The sequence below is a fragment of the Hyaena hyaena genome, unplaced genomic scaffold (assembly GCF_003009895.1).
Source record: "Hyaena hyaena isolate Hyena2069 unplaced genomic scaffold, ASM300989v1 scaffold_205, whole genome shotgun sequence".
Classification (NCBI taxonomy): Eukaryota; Metazoa; Chordata; class Mammalia; order Carnivora; family Hyaenidae; genus Hyaena; species Hyaena hyaena.
In genome coordinates, this window is record NW_024080838.1 from 281,627 (window position 1) to 301,109 (window position 19,483).

The 19,483-nt window shown below is 37.7% G+C and overlaps 1 protein-coding gene across 3 annotated transcripts in view; it reads left to right on the plus strand.

The window, feature by feature from the left end:
- GFM2 (GTP dependent ribosome recycling factor mitochondrial 2) overlaps positions 1–19,483 on the plus strand; it is a 64,316-nt gene that overhangs the window by 11,095 nt on the left and 33,738 nt on the right. For 2 of the 3 annotated variants that reach the window (XM_039242070.1, XM_039242071.1), the window contains exons 3-7: positions 1,604–1,688; positions 3,293–3,350; positions 3,797–3,894; positions 15,374–15,499; positions 16,497–16,585. In XM_039242070.1, the coding sequence (XP_039098001.1) occupies positions 1,604–1,688; positions 3,293–3,350; positions 3,797–3,894; positions 15,374–15,499; positions 16,497–16,585 (456 nt within the window). Of the gene's footprint in view, positions 1–1,603; positions 1,689–3,292; positions 3,351–3,796; positions 4,027–15,373; positions 15,500–16,496; positions 16,586–19,483 lie in introns of those variants that run through there. The other variant, XM_039242072.1, reaches the window with a different exon arrangement.

Genomic DNA, 19,483 nt, shown 5'->3' on the forward strand with positions numbered 1-19,483 from the left:
GAGAGGGAAACAGAATCCGAAACAGGCTCCAGGCTCTGAGCTGTCAGCACAGAGCCCGATGCGGGGCTTGAACCCGCGAACTGTGAGATCATGACCTGAGCCAAAGTCTGGCACTCAACCGACTGAGCCACCCAGGCGCCCCCTTCAGCAGTTTTTCTTAACAGGGAGTGTGGGAGAAACTGTAACCAAGAAACAGCAGGCCTTATCACTAGTCTGTACATTCATTTTGCTACTTGAAAATTCACTGTGCAGCCTTTTGAAGAGTACCCATTTGTATATTACATTTTGAGGTCATTAGTGTTACACAGGATTTTTTGGTGTGTTCATTGTTGGTGCTTTCAGACTACACGCCTGTGACAGATAACTACTGTCTCACCCAGGTCAGTATGCAGTGGAAATTTAAATATCTTTTAGTTTCTACCCTTGAAACGTTTTCTTAGGATAATAGTGTTTTATTGCCAGACACTTGGTAACTGATAGTAGAAGTGATATGGAAGACAGAGGCGTGCATTCCAAGATAGCATTAAAAGGCGCATTGTGACAACCTCAAATTATTACACTAACTGTAACAATTCCAAATGTACTGACAGCCACTATATGTGTATCTGGTGGTTTGGGGATAAATTGGGGTGGAGAATATTCAGCCTGTGTGTGGAAACACTGGGAGAAGATAATTCAGAAAATTTTAAAAATGCCAGTCCCTAGTTCCCCCAGCTACCCCTTTGCCCCTCGCCAAATGTTTTTAAAGTTTTCCAGATGATTCTAATGTGTAGCCCATTTTATAAATCCCCAAAACAGCTAATAGTTTTAGAGTTCATGACCCCCCTCCAGCTCTTAGCAACTGTAGAGGAGGGGAATCCAGAAGTAGCCAGGTAAGAGACCTTAGAGCTTCTCTGGTTCTCTGGACACTTCAGGGCCGTGGCCCTCAAACTGTAGGTAGCAGTCACCTGGGGGCCTTGTAGAAACACCGGTTGTTCGGTACACTCGAAACTGATAAAACACTGTGCTCATTGTACTTCAATTAAATAAAAATTCCCACGGATTCTTTGCCTTCTTCCCCAGAGTTTGTTATTTTCTTGTCTGGAGTAGGTCTGGAGAATTTGTGTTTCTTGTGATGTTAATGCTGCAGATCTTAGAGAACCATCATCTAAGATCAGCTCAAATAGCAAGTCAGTATTAGTTTTATTTTTGTTCTTTCCTGTAGTATAATTTTGGGTTGTCACTTTTTTTTAATCGTTTTTTTTTTTTAATTTCTGAGAGAGAGACAGCGTGAGCAGGGGAGGGTCAGAGAGAGAGGGAGACAGAATCTGAAGCAGGCTCCAAGGCTCTGAGCTAGCTGTCAGCACAGAGCCCAATGTGGGGCTCGAACCCACGAACCGTGAGATCATGATCTGAGCTAAAATGGGACGCTTAACCGACTGAGCCACCCAGGCGCCCCAATGGGTTGTCACTTTTTAAAGGAACTAGAGTTAATAAATTCAGACTACTTTAAGGAGATTCAAACCGTTTTGTCCTCTGACAAAGCATAGATATGATATTAGAAGTACTCTATTAAGTCATGCTAAAATAAAATTAATGTCGTGGTTCTTTTTCTCCTCCCTAGGATATGTGTTGCTCTAAAATGAGAACAGGTTTACAAACTCTCAAGCCATATGTGTCTCTTGGAAGAAGCTACAGTTCTTTACCAGGTACCAATTTTGATGATTCTTATTTTACTTAAACTACTTGTTTGCTTTCTTTCCATCTCGTTGGCAAGCATTCTGTTTTAAAAATAGTGCCTCCTTGTTACTTCTTGGCTATTTCCTTGAGATTATTAGTAGTTGGAACTATTCTGATGGATGCCAAGGGGCAGTACCAATAGGCCCTTCCTTCTTACGTGCTGCTCATCGAAATGAACTTAACAAAGAGAGAGGTTGGTGGCTTTAGTCGCTGGCTCAAAAGTTTCTCGAGTTGTCTATTTGGAGAGTGCTCTTGCTATAAAATACTGATTTTCTAGTCCTTTTCTGGTTTTTATATGTATTTTCTGTCATTAGAGGTCTGCCCAAATAATTTATTTTAAAGGTTCTTAAGAGTAGTTGCTTAAATACTTATCTCGGATAGTTTACGGTAGTAAGGCTGTTGAAAGCTGAAAGCCCGAGGTAAGAATTCTGAATATTTTTTATGTTTGAAGTAAGCATGTGGGAGACTCAGTGAAACTAGCTGCATTCTGTTGCTGTTTGCATTTCCACCTTTGTCATGTGAGAGTAATGGAGTAAAAATACTGATTGTGGGACCGTTAAGGATATCTGAATGTAATGGTCTACAGTATTGGCTTGTATCTGCATTTCTGTATTTTGCTCATGCAGATTTATCTGTAGCCATACAGGCCATCTTTTGGCCTTCAAATTGCAATGGGGTTTTCAAAATACAGTAGAACTGTTCTTAATTTATTATAGATATTTTGTAAAACTGATTTAGATAGGAAGGTATAGATTAAGTTTATAAATGTAACTGCATTTTGCTTTAAAATTATTAATAAAATATGTAAGTTTGGAGTAAATTATTATGGCCTTTTTGTATTCCAGAAACACTACTTGTCCTTTTAGAAGTATTAGATTGTTATTCAGTAATATTTCCCAGGGCATCTTTAAAGGTATTGTGTGCTTGGGAGTACTGAGGGTTAGATGGGTTTCAAATGGTACAAAATTTCATTGTCATCTGATATGAAGATCAGTCTTAACTCTTCAGGCCGTGACAATGGAGGTTTACAGGGCTGTGCATTTTATTTTTCTTTGTTTTAGAAGCTCTTGTCTTACGATTATTGCTATGAACATTCCACTTCTATAATTATATTTTTATGTCTATTGTAGAGTTGTAGAAAGTGGCAAAGATTAGGGGCACCTGGGTGGCTCAGTCAGTTGCCTCAGGTCATGATCTCGCAGTTCACTGAGTTCAGACCCCATACTGGGCTCACTGCTGTCAGCACAGAGCCTGCTTTGATTCTCTACCCCCCTCTCTCTGCCTCTCCCCTGCTTATGCTCTGTCAAAAATAAGTAAACATTTTTAAAAAATGGGAAAGATTGGAGTAAATTTATATTTTTCTAAGGATGTAATCTAGAAATTTGTGTTTGAAAACTTACATTATCTATTACCTTTTTTTAGAGATAACTTTTAGGTAAATGAAAGTTTTATTTAGCTTGGATTTTACTGTACTTGGAATTATTATATTTGCTTAAAATTATTGTAACTTCTTTCTTTTGTCAGTTAAAGGAAAATTTCTTAAACTTCTCAATTATAACTCTCTTTCCGTTAGGTTTAATAGGAAATGATATCAAATCCCTTCAGTCTGTCATCAGTCCTCCCATAGCTAAGTAAGTACTGTCATTGATACTGTTTTTTTCATACGCTGCTGTGAAAAGGTAAAGATTTCTGTCATGGGCTTCATTTAGCATTGGTAATTTAGCTTTCTGCCCTAGCTAGTTATAAATAGATGTTGGTATGTATCTTTAAAGCTATTTTTTTCCAAATCACTGCTAAATATTTTAAATAAGAGCAACACACTTTTCATAGAAATAAAAATAAGATTCACAAGTTTGTAGTTAGCTCTTTGTTACTTAGCTGTTTTGTCAGAATAATGTAGTAGGGATATGTTTTCTGGTTTTCTCATTTTTATACCATTTATATATAAATTATATATAAGTATATAAATTACTGAAGTACTATCTTTGAAATTTGCATAGCATATAGATTACATATTTTGGTTTTAGTAATGTCCACCTTGTAATACCTGCTTTTTTTTTCTCCACCTTTCAAACAGAATCCGTAATATTGGAATTATGGCTCATATTGATGCAGGCAAAACTACCACCACAGAAAGAATATTGTACTATTCTGGATACACAAGATCATTGGGAGGTTAGAATGGATTCCTCCTCACCCCAAACCCCGTTAGCAAAAACTTCACTGGAAAATATTTTAAGAAGTCAACCTAGAGATCTTGAGTATGGCATGGAAGCACTGATGTCTAAACCACAACATAAAGATAAGGTAGTTGTAATACCCACCAAAGGGTTTTCTTAGCTTCAACTCAGCAGTCAGACTCACAGGACTATCTCAGGCCACAATTTGCCCTGTCTACTCAGAATGCTATAGGACAGGAACCATAGCTTCCCAGCACACCAGCAATAGGAATTTCTTGCTGCAGGAGTCCTTGATGCAGTCTACATAGCCATCTGGGAACTGTCTTCTTTAGCCACTCAGAAGTGACTGTCCAGTTGAAGGCAGCAGGATTCATAGGAGCCACCTTGGCTTAAAGTCTCATGCCCCTTAGGAGTGGATACCTCTTGTTACAGCTCCGTGGGCTCTCTTCCAGATTTACTACAAAGGACATGCCATATCCCGCTCAGGAAAGCATAAGGTTGTGTATCTCCATCAAGTATTTACAATTCATGTATAGCTCTTCCCAATTCAGATATACCTTACCAATCACAAATAATTTTTTTCTATAAGATATGTTGCTAGGGCACCTGGGGGTCTCATTCGTTTGAGTGTCCGACTCTTGATTTTGGCTCCGGTTATGATTTCACAGTTCATGGGATCAAGTCCTGTGTTGAGCTCTGTGCTGACAACCTGGAGCATGCTTGGATTCTCTCTTTCCTTCTTTCTCTGTCTCTCCCATACTCAAACATGCTCATACATGTACGCTCCCTCTTAAAATAAATATTTAAAAAAAAAAGATATTTTACCTAGCAACGTAATTGACATATTTGTGTTCCCTGGTTTCTAGAAGAAAAGAACTAGAAAGTTAATCAGGGGTCAAATTCTCCTGCAGAATAAGAAAGGATTTTGTTAATCCAATCCGCAGTAGTAGTAGTATTTACCCTAAGGTCTTATTTTTTAGTTATAAGATATCAAACACTGTGGTTCTTGAGCAGTCATACACATTTAAATCCCCATGTAATTTTTTTGTTTTGTTTGTAAATAACAATGCCCTAGCTCTGCTCTGGAAATTAAGATTTATGTGGTATTGCTTGGGTGTCTGTTTTTGTGTTATGTATTTTGAAAGTCTCTATCATGTACACTTTTATGATTGTTGCGTTTCTCTGACAAATCAACTTTTTTATCATTATGAAGTACCTTTATTTATCTCTAGTAACACGTTTCGTTTTGAAATTTTAGTTGGAGGTCATCGTGTCCATAATACCAGAAGTGGAAATCTTTTTCAAAAGCTCCGTAGAGATTTTGAAATGCATTATATTGAGAACCATTTCGCTAGAACCTTGAATTTGGTTGAGGAGTTAGAATAGTATTTATAGAAGAACACCCAGGATTAGAATATTTATGATGATAGTTTCTGAAACACATGAACACATGGATTTCTCATGGAATCACTGCTGTGTAAGTGGGGTATAACAGCAAAATGTGGAACGTTATTAGGCTCCCTCTGTTGTATTACATATCTGATCATTTTTTTCCTCACACCCTCAGTTTGTATCCCTGAAGCAAGGATCCAGATTAGGTAGGCAATATTCAGGGCAACCTTTTTTTTTTTTTTAAATTGTGGTAAAAAAAAATGTGTGTGTGTGTGTGTGTGTGTGTGTATGTATGTGTATATATGTATATATAACAAAACATTTACCATATTAACCATTTCTGAGTGTACATTTAAGTAGTATTAAGTACTGTTGGCAGTCTTCAGAACTTTTTAATCTTGTAAAAACCCAAACTATGTACCCATTAAATAATAACTCCGTGTTTTTCCCTCTGCCCAGCCTCTGGAAAATTCTGTTTTCTCTTTCTATGAATTTGACTACCCTAGGTAACTCATGTAAGTGGAAAGAATCATATAGTATTGGTCTTTGGTGATGGGCTTATTTAATACTTAGCCAGGTGTCCACAAGGTTTGTCTCTGCAGGGACACTTGGGTAGCAGACTGTTAGGCGTCCAACTCTTGGTTTCGGTTCAAGTCATGATTTCACGTTTTGCAAGTTCGAGCCCTGTGTCACACTTTGTGCAGACGTTGCAGGGCCTGCTTGGGATTCTCTCTTTGCCCCTCCCCTGCTCGTGCTCTCTCTCGCTCGCTCTCTCTCTCTCTGTCTCAGAGTAAATAAATAAGTAAACTTTAAAGGAAAGAAAAGTTTTGTCTCTATGACGTCTCTGTCTTTATGATAACTCGATACATTGTTATGCTCAACACAAATGTTAACTGCCATCTGTTATCCTACAACACTGTAGCAATCCCATCAACACTGTAACAATGCCATCCACTGTATTCCCTGTCCTGTACCTTTCATCCCCAGTTCTTATTCATTCATAACTAAAAGCTTCCCACTCCCTTTACCTATTTGCCCATCCCCCTGCTTCCCTTCGGCAACCATCAGTCAGTTCTCTGTATTTACAGGTTTGCGTCTGCTTTTTGTTTGTTTCAGATTGCACTTATTGAAATCATATGGTACCTGTATTTCTTGGTATGACTTACTTCATTTAGCATGGTCCTCTAGGTCCATCTGTTTTTCAGATGGCAGGATTCACTCTTCTTTGTGATTGAGTAATATTCCAGTGTGTGAGTGTGTGTGTGTGTGTATCTCACATCTTCATTTATCTATTGATGGACACTTAGGTTGCTTCCATTATCTTCGCTGTTATTAATGCTACAGTGAATTGGGGGGTGCAGAGATCTTTTTTTTTTTATCATTTTAGTTTTTTCATCATAATAAGTGTACTCTTTAATCCTTATGCCCTATTTCCCCATCCTGTGACCCACTCTGTTAACTATCAATTCTCTGTAGTTGTCTGTTTCTTAATTTCTGTTTTTTTTCTTTGTTTTCTTTCATTTATTCATTATTTCGTTTATTAAATTCCACATATAAGTGAGATATGGTATTTGTCTTTCTCTGACTTATTTTGCTTAGCATTATACTTTTGGCTGTATCCATGTTGTTACACATGTCAAGATTTTATTCCTTTTATCTTTATTTATTTATTTATTTATTTATTTATTTATTTATTTATTTATATAGAGAGAGCGAGCATGAACAAGGGAGGGTCAAAGAGAGAGGGAGATAGAGAATCTGAAACAGGCTCCAGGCTCTGAGCTAGCTGTCAGCACAGAGCCTGATGTGGGGCTTGAACCCATGAACTGCGAGATCATGACCTGAACCGAAGTTGGATGCTTAACCTACTGAGCCACCCAGGCGCCCTTTCTTTTATTTATTTTTTTAACATTTATTCATTTTTGAGAGACAGAGTGCGAATGTGGGAGGGGCAGAGAGAGAGGGAGATACAGAATCCAAAGCAGATTCCAGGCTCTGAGCTGTCAGCATAGAATAGGATGTGGGGCTTAAACCCAGGGACCGTAAGATCATGTCCTGAGCTGAAATTGCACGCTTAACCCACTGAGCCACCCAGGCGCCCCAAGATTTTACTCCTTGTTTTACGGCTGAATGATATTCTACTATGTATATATCCTACATCTTCTTTATCCATTCATCTATCAATGGACACTTGGGCTGCTTCCATATCTTAGCTATTGTAAATAATGCTTCATTAAATATACCGGTGCATATATCCCTTTGGATTAGGTTTTTTGTTTGTTTGTTTGTTTGTTTTTGTATTTTGGGGGTAAATACCCAGTAGTGTGATTAACTGGGTCCTAGGGTAGTTCTATTTTTAACTTTTTGAGAAAGCTCCATTGTTTTCCAGAGTCACTGCACCAGTTTGCATACCCACCAGCAGTAAAATAGGGTGCCTTTTTCTCCACATTTTCATCAGTATTTGTTGTTTCTTCTGTTTCTGATTTTAGCCATTGTGGTTTTGATTTGTGTTTCCTTGATAATGAGTGATGTTGAGCATCTTCATGTATGTGTTGGCTATCTTTATGTCTTCTTTGCATGTATGTTTCTTCACATCTTCTGCCCATGTTTTAATTGGATTATGTGGTTTTTTTGGGTGTTGAGTTGTATCAGTTCTTTATTTGGGGTACTTTTTATTGGATATGTCATTTGCATATATCTTCTCCCATTCAGTAGGTTGCCTTTTAGTTTTGTTGATCATTTCCTTCACTGTGCACAAGCTTATTATTTTTATGTAGTCCCAATAATTTATTTTTACTTTTATTTCCCTTGCCTCAGGAGATGGACCTAGAAAAATGTTGCTATGGCTGATGCCAGAGAGATTACTTTCTGTGCTCTCTTCAAAGATTTTTATGGTTTCAGGTCTCACATTTAGGTCTTTAATCCATTTTTAGTTTATTTTTGTGTGTAGTGTAAGAAGGTGGTCCAGTTTGTAGTTGTCTAGCTTTCCCAGCACCGTTTGTTGAAGTAACTGTCTTTTTTCCCACTGGATATTCATTCCTCCTTTGTGAAAGATTAATTGACCATATATTGTGGGTTTATTTCTTAGTTTTCTGTTCTATTCCACTGAGCTCTGTGTCTTTTTTTTTTTTTTTTCCAGTACCATACTGTTTTAATTACCACTGCTTTGTAATATAATTGAAATCTGGAATTGTAGTATCTCCTGTTTTGTTATTCTTTTACAAGATTCCTTTGGCTATTTTACATCTTTTGTGGTTTCATACAAATTTTAGGATCGTTTGTTCTAGTTCTGTGAAAAATGCTATTGATGTTTTGATAGGGATTACATTACATCTGTAGATTGCTTGAGGTAGTATGGACGTTTTACCAGTATTTGTTCTTCTAATCCGTGAGCATAGAATGTCTTTTCATACCTTTGTGTTGTCTTGAATATCTTTCATCAGTCTTTTATAGTTTTCAGAGTACTGGTCTTTCACCTCTTTGGTTAAATTTATTCCAAGGTATTTTATTATTTTTGGTGCAATTGTAAATGGGATCGTTTTCTTAACTTTACTTTCTGCTGCTTTGCTATTAGTATATAGGAATGCAACAAATTTCCACACATTGATTTTGTGTCCTGCAACTTTACTGAATTCATTTATCAGTTTTAGTAGTTTTTTAGTGGACTCTTTAGGGTTTTCTAATCTAGTATTGTGTCATATGAAAGTAGTGAAAGTTTGGGGCACCTGGGTGGCTTAGTCGGTTAAGCGTCCGACTTTCGCTTAGGTCATGATCTCGCGGTTCGTGGGTTCGAGCCCCGCGTCGGGCTCTGTGCTGACTGCCAGCTCAGAGCCTGGAGCCTGTTTCAGTCTGTGACTCCCTCTCTCTGACCCTCCCCTGCTCACACTGTCTCTCTCTCTCTCCTAGAAATAAATAAAAATGTTAAAAAAAAAAATAGTGAAAGTTTTACTTCTTTCTTACCAATTCAGATTCCTTTTATTTCTTTTTCTTATCTGATTGCTATGGCTAAGACTGCCAGTACTATGTTGAATTAAAGTGGGAATGGACATCCTTGTCTTGTTCTTTACCTTATGGGAAAAATTTTCAGTTTTTCACGATAGAGTATGCTGTTGGCTATGAGTTTTTCATAGAAGGCCTTTATTATGTGAGGTATGTTCTCCTCTTGACCTATTTTACTGAGGGTTTTTATCATGAATGGATGTTGTACTTTGTCAAATGCTTTTTTTTTGCATCTGTTAAAATTATCATATAGTTTTTATCCTTTCTCTTATTGATGTAGTTTGTCACATTGATTGTTTTGTGAATATTGGATCACCCTTGCATCCTTGGAATAAATCCCATTTGATCGTGGTGTGTGTTTTTAATGTATTGTTGGAGGTTTTAATGTTTTGTTGAGATTTTTTGCATCTATACTCATGAGAAATATTGGCCTCTAGTTCTCTTTTTTTGTGGTTTCTTTATTTGGTTTTGGTATTGGGATGTTACTGGCCTTGGAGAATGAATTTGGAAGTTTTCCTTCCTCTTGTATTTTTTGGAATAGTCTGAGAAGAATAGGTATTAACGGTTTATTAAATGTTTTGTAACATTCCTGTGAAGCTGTCTGGTCCTGGACTTTTGTTTTCTGAGAGGTTTTTTTTTTTTTTTTTTTTTTTTAATATCTTTTAATGTTTGCGAGAGAGAGAGAGACAGAGACAGACAGACAGAGTGGGGAAGGGCAGAGAGATAGGGAGACACAGAATCTGAAGCAGGCTCCATACCTGAGCTGTCAGCACTGAGTTCAACATGGGGCTCAAACTCACAAACTGTGAGATAATGACCTGAGCCAGAGTCAGACACTTAACTGACTGAGCCACCCAGTCACTCCTGTTTTCTCAGAGTTTTTTGATGACTGATTTCATTGTAGGTAATTGGGCTGTTAAGATTTTCCATTTCTTTCACCATAATTTTGGTAGGTTATATGTTTCTAACAATTTATCCATTTCTTTTAAGTTGTCCAACTTATTGGCATTTAGGTATTCATAATATTCTATAACAGTTATTTGTATTTATGTGGTTTTCATTGTTATGTTTCCTCTTTCATTGGTTATTTTATTTGGGTCACCCCAACCCTCTTCTCTTTCCCTCTTTCGCTCTTTCCTTTTTTTTTTTTTAAATGAATCTTGCTGTGGGTTTTTCAATTTTGTTGATCCTTTCGAAGAACTATCTCCAAGTTTCATTGATCCATCCTAATTTTTTTGTACTTTCTATGTCATTTATTTGTCTTTTAATCTGTATTTTCTTTTTTTGCTGGGTTTGAGTTTTAGGTGTTTTTCTAACTCCTTTAGATGTGAGGTTAGGTTGTTTTTCTTGCTTCTTGAAGTAGGCCTGTATTGCTATATGCTTTTGTTGCATCCTGAAGTTTTTGAACCATTGTATTTTCATTTTTATTTGTTTCCATGTAAATTTTTATTTCTTCTTTGATTTCTTGGTTGACCCATTGCATGTCATTTAATCTCCATGTATCTGTGGTCTTTCCAGAGGTTTTTTGTAGTTACTTTCTAGTTTCATAGTGTTGTAGTTAGGAAAGATGCATGGTATGACATGGATTTTTATATTTTGTTGTGACTTGTTCCGTGGCCTAATACATGATCTATTCCGGAGAATGTTCTGTGTGTGTTTGAAAAGAATGTGTTTTCTGCTGTTTTAGAAACAGCAGATGTAACACACTGTTATATCCATCTGGTCCGGTGTGTCATTCAGAGTCACTGTTTCCTTATTTATTTTGTTTGAATGATCTGTCCATTGATGTAAGTGGGGTATTCAAGTCACCTTACTATTATTGTATTACTTTTGATTAGTTCCTTTATGTTTGTTACTGTCTTATGTAATTGGATGCTTCCATACTGGGTTTATAAATATTTACAATTGTTATTCTCTTACTGGATTGTATCCTTTATTATTATACAGTGGTTTTTGTCTCTTGTTACAGATTTTGTTTTAAAGTATATTTTGTCTGATACATAAGTATGGCTACCCTCGTTTTCTTTCGACATCCATGTGTGTGATAAATGTTTTTCCATCCCCTCCCCTCCCTTTCAGTCTGCAAGTGTCATTCTTTCAGAAATGAGTTTCTTATGAGTAGCATTTAGATGAATCTTGTTTTTATTCATTCTGTCAGCCCTCTGTCTTTTGATTGGAGTGTAAGTTTGTGTATAACCTCTTCTGCATATGGTAGTCTATATTAAGTTGATGATTGCAGAAGCTTAAACCCTCTTTACTCCCACCCCCATGCTTTAGGTATAGGGTATATTTTATATCTTTTTATATTATTAATATCTTAACTTGTTTTTACAGAAGCATTTACATAAGACAATTGTTTTTCCTAATGTTTTTTTTTTTTTTTTTGAGAAAGAGAGGGGAGAGGGGGATAGAGCATTAGCAGGGTTGGGGCAGAGAATCTGAAGCAGGCTGACAGCTCAGATCCCATCTTGGGGCTTGAACTCACAAGCCGCAAGATCATGACCTGACCCAAAGTTAGGCGCCCCTGGAAGTATTTACTTTAATGTTTCTTACTTTTTTACACTTTCACTTAAGGTGTTTGCTTCACACTCAAAGAGTCCCCTTTAATACTTCTAGGGCTGGTTTAGTGGTCCTAAATGCCTTTAGTTTTTGTTAGTGTGAGAAAGTCTTTATCTCTTCTTCAATTCCAAATGATACCCTTGCTGGATAGAGTATTCGTGGCTGCAGATTTTTTCCTTTGAGCACTTTGAGTATATAATGCCATTCCCTTCTGGCCTGCAAAGTTTCGGTCAGCTAGAAAAACCACTAATAGCCTTATGGGATTTCTTTGTATGTAACTGTCGTCTTTTCTCTTGCAACTTATAAAATTATTTCTTCATCATAGGTTTTTTTTTTCCATTTTAAGAACTTTGTGTTTTTGTAAGTCAGTTCTTATTATGCGGATTTGTCTTTCCTCTATTCATCTTGATTTGTTTCCATTACTCTGTTCTTCAGATCACTGATACATTTCTTTGCTTCCTGTAGCCTACTTTTTTATTCCATTTATTATATTTTTTATTTCATTTATTGAGTCTTCATGCCTGATGTTATTTTTTTCTCTCTTTGCTAAGGGTCTCACCAATATCCTCCACTCTTTTCTCAAGTTTGGTGAGTATCTTTATGATCATTATTCTAAATTATCAGGCATCCTAATTTCTGTTTCACTTAGATCTCCTGCTGTGATTTTGTCGTGTTCTTTCATTTGGGACATACTCCTCTGTCTCCTCATTTTGTCTACCCTCTGTGTCTGTTTCCGTGTATTAGGAAAGTCAGTTATATCTCCTGCTGTTAAAAGTAGTGGCTGTATGATGAAGAGGTCCTGTAGTGCCCTGCAGTGCAGTGTCCCCTGTTCTCCAGGATGTGACACTTCAGGGGAGTCTTCTGTGTGTGTTGCTTGAGTCCTACTATTGTGATTTCTCTTTCAGTCCAGGCTTCTGCACTGACTCTCTGCCTGGTGTAGGCTGTGCTTGCTCTCTGTGGTATTGACCCAGGCAGACTGTAGGAGGGCTCAGGGGCCAGGCAGCAATGTTAACCAAAATTCGCACTGAGTCATTGGTCCTCGGCCGAATCCCCCAAATCACAGTGCTGGCCAGTGCTGTGGCATGTGTCAGTGGCCGGACACAAGGCACACGGCTGAGGTAGTGACAAAGAGTGCGTGGGTCTCTGCCTGGCGGCTTGGCACATTCAACTTTAGCAAAATCTGCATAGACCTGGCCAGATCTGCCGAAGTGCGGTGGCCACGGGGCCATAGCATGCAGAGACAGTGATTGGTTGGGGCACATGCGGTGTTAATAAAATTTGTCCTGAGCCCAGGGCCTAGGCCAGCCGACTTAGAATGGGTGATTCCTCAGGAGAGCTCATGGCACTCCCAGCGCTACCTCGTGGATGTGTGTGTAGCACCTGCTGGGGAGCAGGTGTCTGTGCTGAGAGGTGGGGGGGGGGGAAGTGGCATCTGCCAGTGCCTTTGTTCTCAGAGAAGTTCCCCAGTGTGCTCTGAAATCAGAGCATCTATAAATAGATGTCCTTCCCTTTGTGCAAGCTGTCACTTCTGTGCTGACTCTTCTACAGGCCATTGTCTCTTTAAGAGCAGGGACCTGGCTATCATGTGTGCTCCTGGCTGCTCAGTGCTGAGTCACCTGACCTTCAGAGCTCTAGACTCCCAAGTCCCCTAGTTATACAGAGTCATGGAATTCAGTCCCTCTGGTTTTCGAGGCCGGAGGTTAGGGGGATTCTTTTTTCCTGTGTAGACTCCCTGGTGCATTCCCTTCTCTGTGACCACAGCTTCCTCCCTCTGTGCGCAGTGCTCCTGGCCGCCTTTCTGCCCTTCCCAACTCTTCCAGTGCTGACTACTTCTCTGTGTTTGGCTGTGGAGTTTGTTTTGCCAGTCTTCAGATTGCTATCCAGTTTATTGACTCAGATGTGAGTGATACCTAGTTGTAAAAGTAGGACAGGATGAGCTTAGGGTCCTCCTACTCTGCCATCTTGCACCCCCTCCACAAATGTTTTAAAAATTTAGAGCTTTTGGGGCACCTGGGTGGCTCAGTTAGGTGTCTGACTTCAGTGCAGGTCATGATCTTGTGACCCGTGGGTTTGAGCCCCACATTGGGCTCTGTGCTGACAGCTCAGTGCCCAGAACCTGCTTCAGATTCTGTATCTCCTTCTCTCTGTCCCTCTCTTGCCTGTCCCTTCTCTGTCTCTCTCTCTTTCTCTCAGAAGTAAATAAACATTAAAACATAAACAAATAAAAACTTAGGGCTTTTGGTTAGGTATTTGGTCTTTGTCTCATTAATCATGTTTGTTTTCTTCATTAGTTTTGTGAATAATTGGCAACCCATTTTTAACATAGATATTTAGGTTTCCTGAAAAATAAGTTTTTCTTGCTATTTCTCCCTCTGTTGGCACTCAAGTATACATATGTTTATACACATCTGTACGTCCACAAACAGTGGGGAAACTGGTAAGCACTTTAGAGGTTTGATGCTGACATATGTAGTGGTAGCATAAGGCAATGATCACTTGTGGTTTTGAGTTTTGAATGGTAATGACAAGCTCATTTTTTTTTTTTACTGTATAAACTTAATGAGAATACAAGAATTTTAATGCAGAATAAATTGGTAGTCAAGATGAACTTTATCCATAACTGTTTACTGTAGAAGTTCTACTAAGACTCTTTTCATTTGTACACATATGTGTCTTTTGGGGGGAAAATTTAGTAATCATAAGGGTTTATAAAGGACAGTTTTACTTGGGAGGAATTTTTTCTTTACCTTGTTCCATGTAGCTACCATTTACTTATCATTTACTGAGCTAGGTACTTTACACAGTCTCATTTCATTCTTACAACAACCCAGCAAGGTGGCCTTTGTTAACCTTGCTTTACAAACTAGGTTAAGTACCTTGCTCGGGTTCATAGAACAGTAATGGTAAAGTTGGGGTTTAAATCTAGATCTGTCTATGCTCTTTCATCGCACTGCCCTCCCTCTTCCTTGTCAAGGGATCAGATGTGAGGAACATAAGAAGGGATAATGAAAGTTAAACTAGGGGGAAAAAATGAAAGAAATACAAAGTTTAGAAAAATTAAAAGATTTAGATTTTAATCTTAGTTGTTAGAGAAAAATTATTTTTTATGGAAAAATTATTAATTTTGCTGGGAAAGCTCTTTCTAGAACAAGGATTTATGTAGACAAAGATTAAGGCCTCTAGATATTAAACCAAATATTTTTATAAAGAGTCTTTTTAAAAAATTTTTTTGTAATGTTTATTTTTGAGAGACAGAGAGTGAGCAGGGGAAGGGCAGAGAGAGAAGGAGACACAAAATCTGAAACAGGCTCCAGGCTCTGAGTTGTCAGCACAGAGCCCCACGCAGGGCTCGAATTCATGAACCATAAGATCATGACCTGAGCCGAAGTTGGCCGCTTAACTGACTGAGCCACCCAGACATCCCCTAAATAATCTTAAAGCAAATTAAACTGTCAAGTAGATATCCTATCCCAATAAAATATACTTGGTATGAAGTCTAACTGTGTTATCTTTTTCCTTTGCAGATGTTGATGATGGAGACACAGTGACAGATTTCATGGCTCAAGAGAGAGAAAGAGGCATTACTATTCAGTCTGCTGCTGTTACATTTGATTGGAAAGGGTACAGAATCAATTTAATTGATACTCCAGGTATGGTGCTCTTTGAGCATTGCAGAGATGCTGCATCATTTGAGGTTTTTATTCATGTTTGTGTTTCCTTTTTAATTATGGTCAAAAATCTATCATAAAATTTACCATCCTAACCATTTTTTAAGAGTATAGTTCAGTAGATAAGCGTATTTTACGTTGTTGTGAAACTGATTTCCAGGGGTACTTAGTCTTACAGAATTGAAACTATATATCCATTTTACCACTACTCTTTTTTTTCATCTGTTTCCATCGCTGGTAATTACTGTTATACTTTTTAATCTAGGAGATTACTTTAGATACCTCATATAAGTAAAATCATACAGTATTTATCCTTTTGTGGCTGACTTATTTTGCTTAGCATGAAATCTTCAAGGTTTATTTGTCTTGTAATATGTGAGAGGATTTCCTTTATTTTTAAGGCTGCATGATATACCATTGTACATAGATAACCTAATTTGTATATAAATATACAAATTTATACAATATACAATATAATATATATATACAATATATATACAATATAAATATAAATATACAAAAATATACAAAAACCTATTTGTATATAAATATACACCATTCATCCATTGGACATTTGGGTGGGTTCCACCTCTTGGCCATTGTGAATAGTTTTGCTGTGAGTGTGGTGTGCAGATAGTCTTTGAGACTCTCCTTTCAGTTCTTTTGGATATATACCCCAAAGTCGGATTGCTGGATCATGTTTTTTTGTTCAGTTTTTAAAAGATTTTAAGTGTTGGGCACCTGGGTGGCTCAGTTGTTGAGTGTCCAACTTTAGCGCAGGTGATGATCTCCCGGTCTCTTAAGTTCGAGCCCTATATCAAGTTCTGTGCTAATAGCTCAGAGCTTGGAGCCTGCTTTGGATTCTGTGTCTCCCTCTCTTTCAGCCCCTTCCCTACTCATGCTCTCTCTCTCTCTCAAAAATAAACAAACATAAAAAAATAAAAGATATTAAGTGTTATGTTTCCCATCCTTTTCTTAGGTCATGTGGACTTTACCTTGGAGGTTGAGCGCTGCCTTAGAGTGTTGGATGGTGCAGTAGCTGTGTTTGATGCCTCGGCTGGTGTAGAGGTAAAAAATATTGCCAAAGTAAAGTGAAGATACAACAGCATGATTTTTTTTAAAGTAGAATGTATCAGATTTAGTTACTTAGCCCTGTATTTATTAAGTTCATATTAATCAAATTATGGTGAAAAGAAATTGAATTTAATACTGCAATCACATGATCTACATGTGATCTCATATTTTGTAGTAAGAGGAAAGTATTTGCTTTTCAGAAGGAAATAGGAAAGTTAATGTTGAAAACTGAAGGGCATGATATTCTTGTACCTTTCTTTAACTAGTTAACCTACCACAGTTTTATGGCATGCTGGCAGAAAACATAAGACTTTTGAGTCAGAGACAAAGGACTTTATTAGTCACAGAAATAGCAATGGTCAGAGTGTCGGTAATTTCTTGTCTTAGTTCCTCATGCCCCATTTCCCACAGTGTGACCTAAAGGGAGTCAAGTGACAGTTGTACATGCAGTGGAACCCTGTGCTTAGAAAACGCACATGTTTTATAATGGGCAGTAAGCATGCCTGCTGTTTGCTCTAGAGAGAGATTATCTTCCAGGCTTTTAAGCAAACCTGCCTTTTGATACAGAGGAAGACACTTCTCTTTCTAAGCTATTTACTGTAATGACATCTTTGAAAACATAGCCCCGAACAAAGGCAGTTAGTGCCTCTCCATACAGACTATGTAGAAAGGTGAAAGACCCATGAAGAATTGTGTCCCAACAATTATTAAGTTTTTTTAATAAATCTTAAAAGTGGACTTATAATAAATTATACTGGGGTCAGTTATGTACTCCTTAGCATATCTCCATTTGTCTTATAATTTCAAGATTGGCTTTTTATTGAGTATAGAATCCTCTGCTTCTAATCTTAAAATTACTGAAACTGATACCTTGGGGCACCTGAGTGGCTCAGTTGGTTAAGTAACCGACTTCGGCTCAGGTCATGATCTCACAGTTTGTGGGTTCGAGCCCTGTGTCGGGCTCTGTGCTGACAGCTCGGACCCTGGAGCCTGCTTCGGGCTCTGTGTCTCCCTCTCTCTCTCTGCTCCTCCCCAACTTGTACTCTGTTTCTCAAAAATAAATAAACATTAAAAAATTTAAAAATATGTATTTAAAAGTGATACCTTAATTAAGTGATCAATATTAACATTTTCCAAATTGGCATCATGGGCTTTCTGATAGGATGCACTAAGAAGGATAAAACATTATCTACGTTATATTCCTGGCAGAATGTTTGACCCAAATCTAATCATGAGAAAACAATCAAATGGATATTTTAAAGGTTTTTTTTAATGTTTATTTTTGAAAGAGAAGACAGAGTGCAAGCAGGGGAGGGGCAGAGAGAGAGGGAGACACAGAATCTAAAGCATGCTGCAGGTTTTGAGCTGTCAGCAGAGTCCAATGTGGGACTTGAACTCCTGAACTGTGAGATCATGACCTGAGCTGAAATTGGACGCTTAACCAAGTGAGCCATCCAGGTGCCCCTGTAGTTAAAAGGATTCTAAACAAACAAGAAAACTAAGTGTAATACGATCTTTGGCAGGGTCCTGGATTCAAAAACAAAAAGTTACAAAGATCATTATTAGGAAAATCAGAAAAATTTTAATGTAGACTATATGTTACTAGAATAAAGTATTGTATCAGCTTAAATTCTTTTTGAATATGATCTTTGTAAATGCTTATGTAAGAGAATATCCTTACTTTTAGAAAATATGGGCTGAAGTATTTAGTATTAAAGTGTCATGACATCTGCATCTTGCTCTAGTGGTTCACCTCCCATGTACACATACATGTATGTTGTTAGTTTGGATACTTTGAGCAGTAGATGCCAAGGTGGGATAGATACATGAAAGATTTATTGGGGGAAATGCCTATGAAGATTAAAGGAGAAAAGAGAAGTGTAAGAGAGATTTCAGACCACAGGGCAGATTTGACATCTGTCAGTCAAGGAGAGGATGAAGGAGGATTGGGTAGGAAGAGTCTCAGACTACAGCAGTTCCAAAAAGGGTTTGGCTAAGCTGATGGGGAGTCCGCAAGCCAAAGTCACCTGTTGGAGAAGTCCCACATGTTTTGTAGGATTAACCTACATTAGTACTTCTTCTCTGCTCGGCCATTAGCTGGCCCTTGAGAGACCATGGTAGTAGTCAAGATGAATAGCAGTTGGATCTATCATTTAATTATGCTCTGTGTTGTAGATCCAAGTGGCACATCCCCATAGCCAGTGCACACATTCTAAGGTGTGCATAGTTTGAAGAAAAAAAGGCAAGTGTGGCAAAGTGTTCATACTTAGTGAATCTACATGAAGTGTACATCAATATTTATTGCACTGTTCTTTCACTTTTTTTTTTATAGGTTTGAGATTTTTTGGAATGAAAAGTTGTTTTTGGGGGGGGAATAATACAGTTATTGAAAGCCCGACCTGAGGACTGCTGACAGGCAGTGATATTTTTTTGATCTAAATAAAGCCTGACCCTGAGGTTTGACATTGATTATATATAATTTCCATTTCTTTCCAAATCACTTCATTTCCTAATGGTTGCATTTTTTCTGTCATTATGACTTCTTTATGTAAATTTGACAGATGGCATTATTTATAGGATCGAAATATACTGGAATAGGAAGTTTCTGAATTTGTGACACAGAATCCTCTTATTTCCTGAAACAATAAATGGACTTTTAGCTAGCAGGTAGGATAATGGAAGTTTTTATATATTTTATAATATGTTTTCTTGGAAAATTTATACTATGCCCCCAACCACCACCTCACACACAGAAATTAGTTACCTTGAGGGTAGGTAACAATTTCTTAGGATACAAAGCATACTAAAAGAAGAAAAGTTGATTCATTGGATCTTAACAAAATTATATCTTCTCATTAAAGCTAAAAACAAATAAAAAGGGAAGCTGTAGGC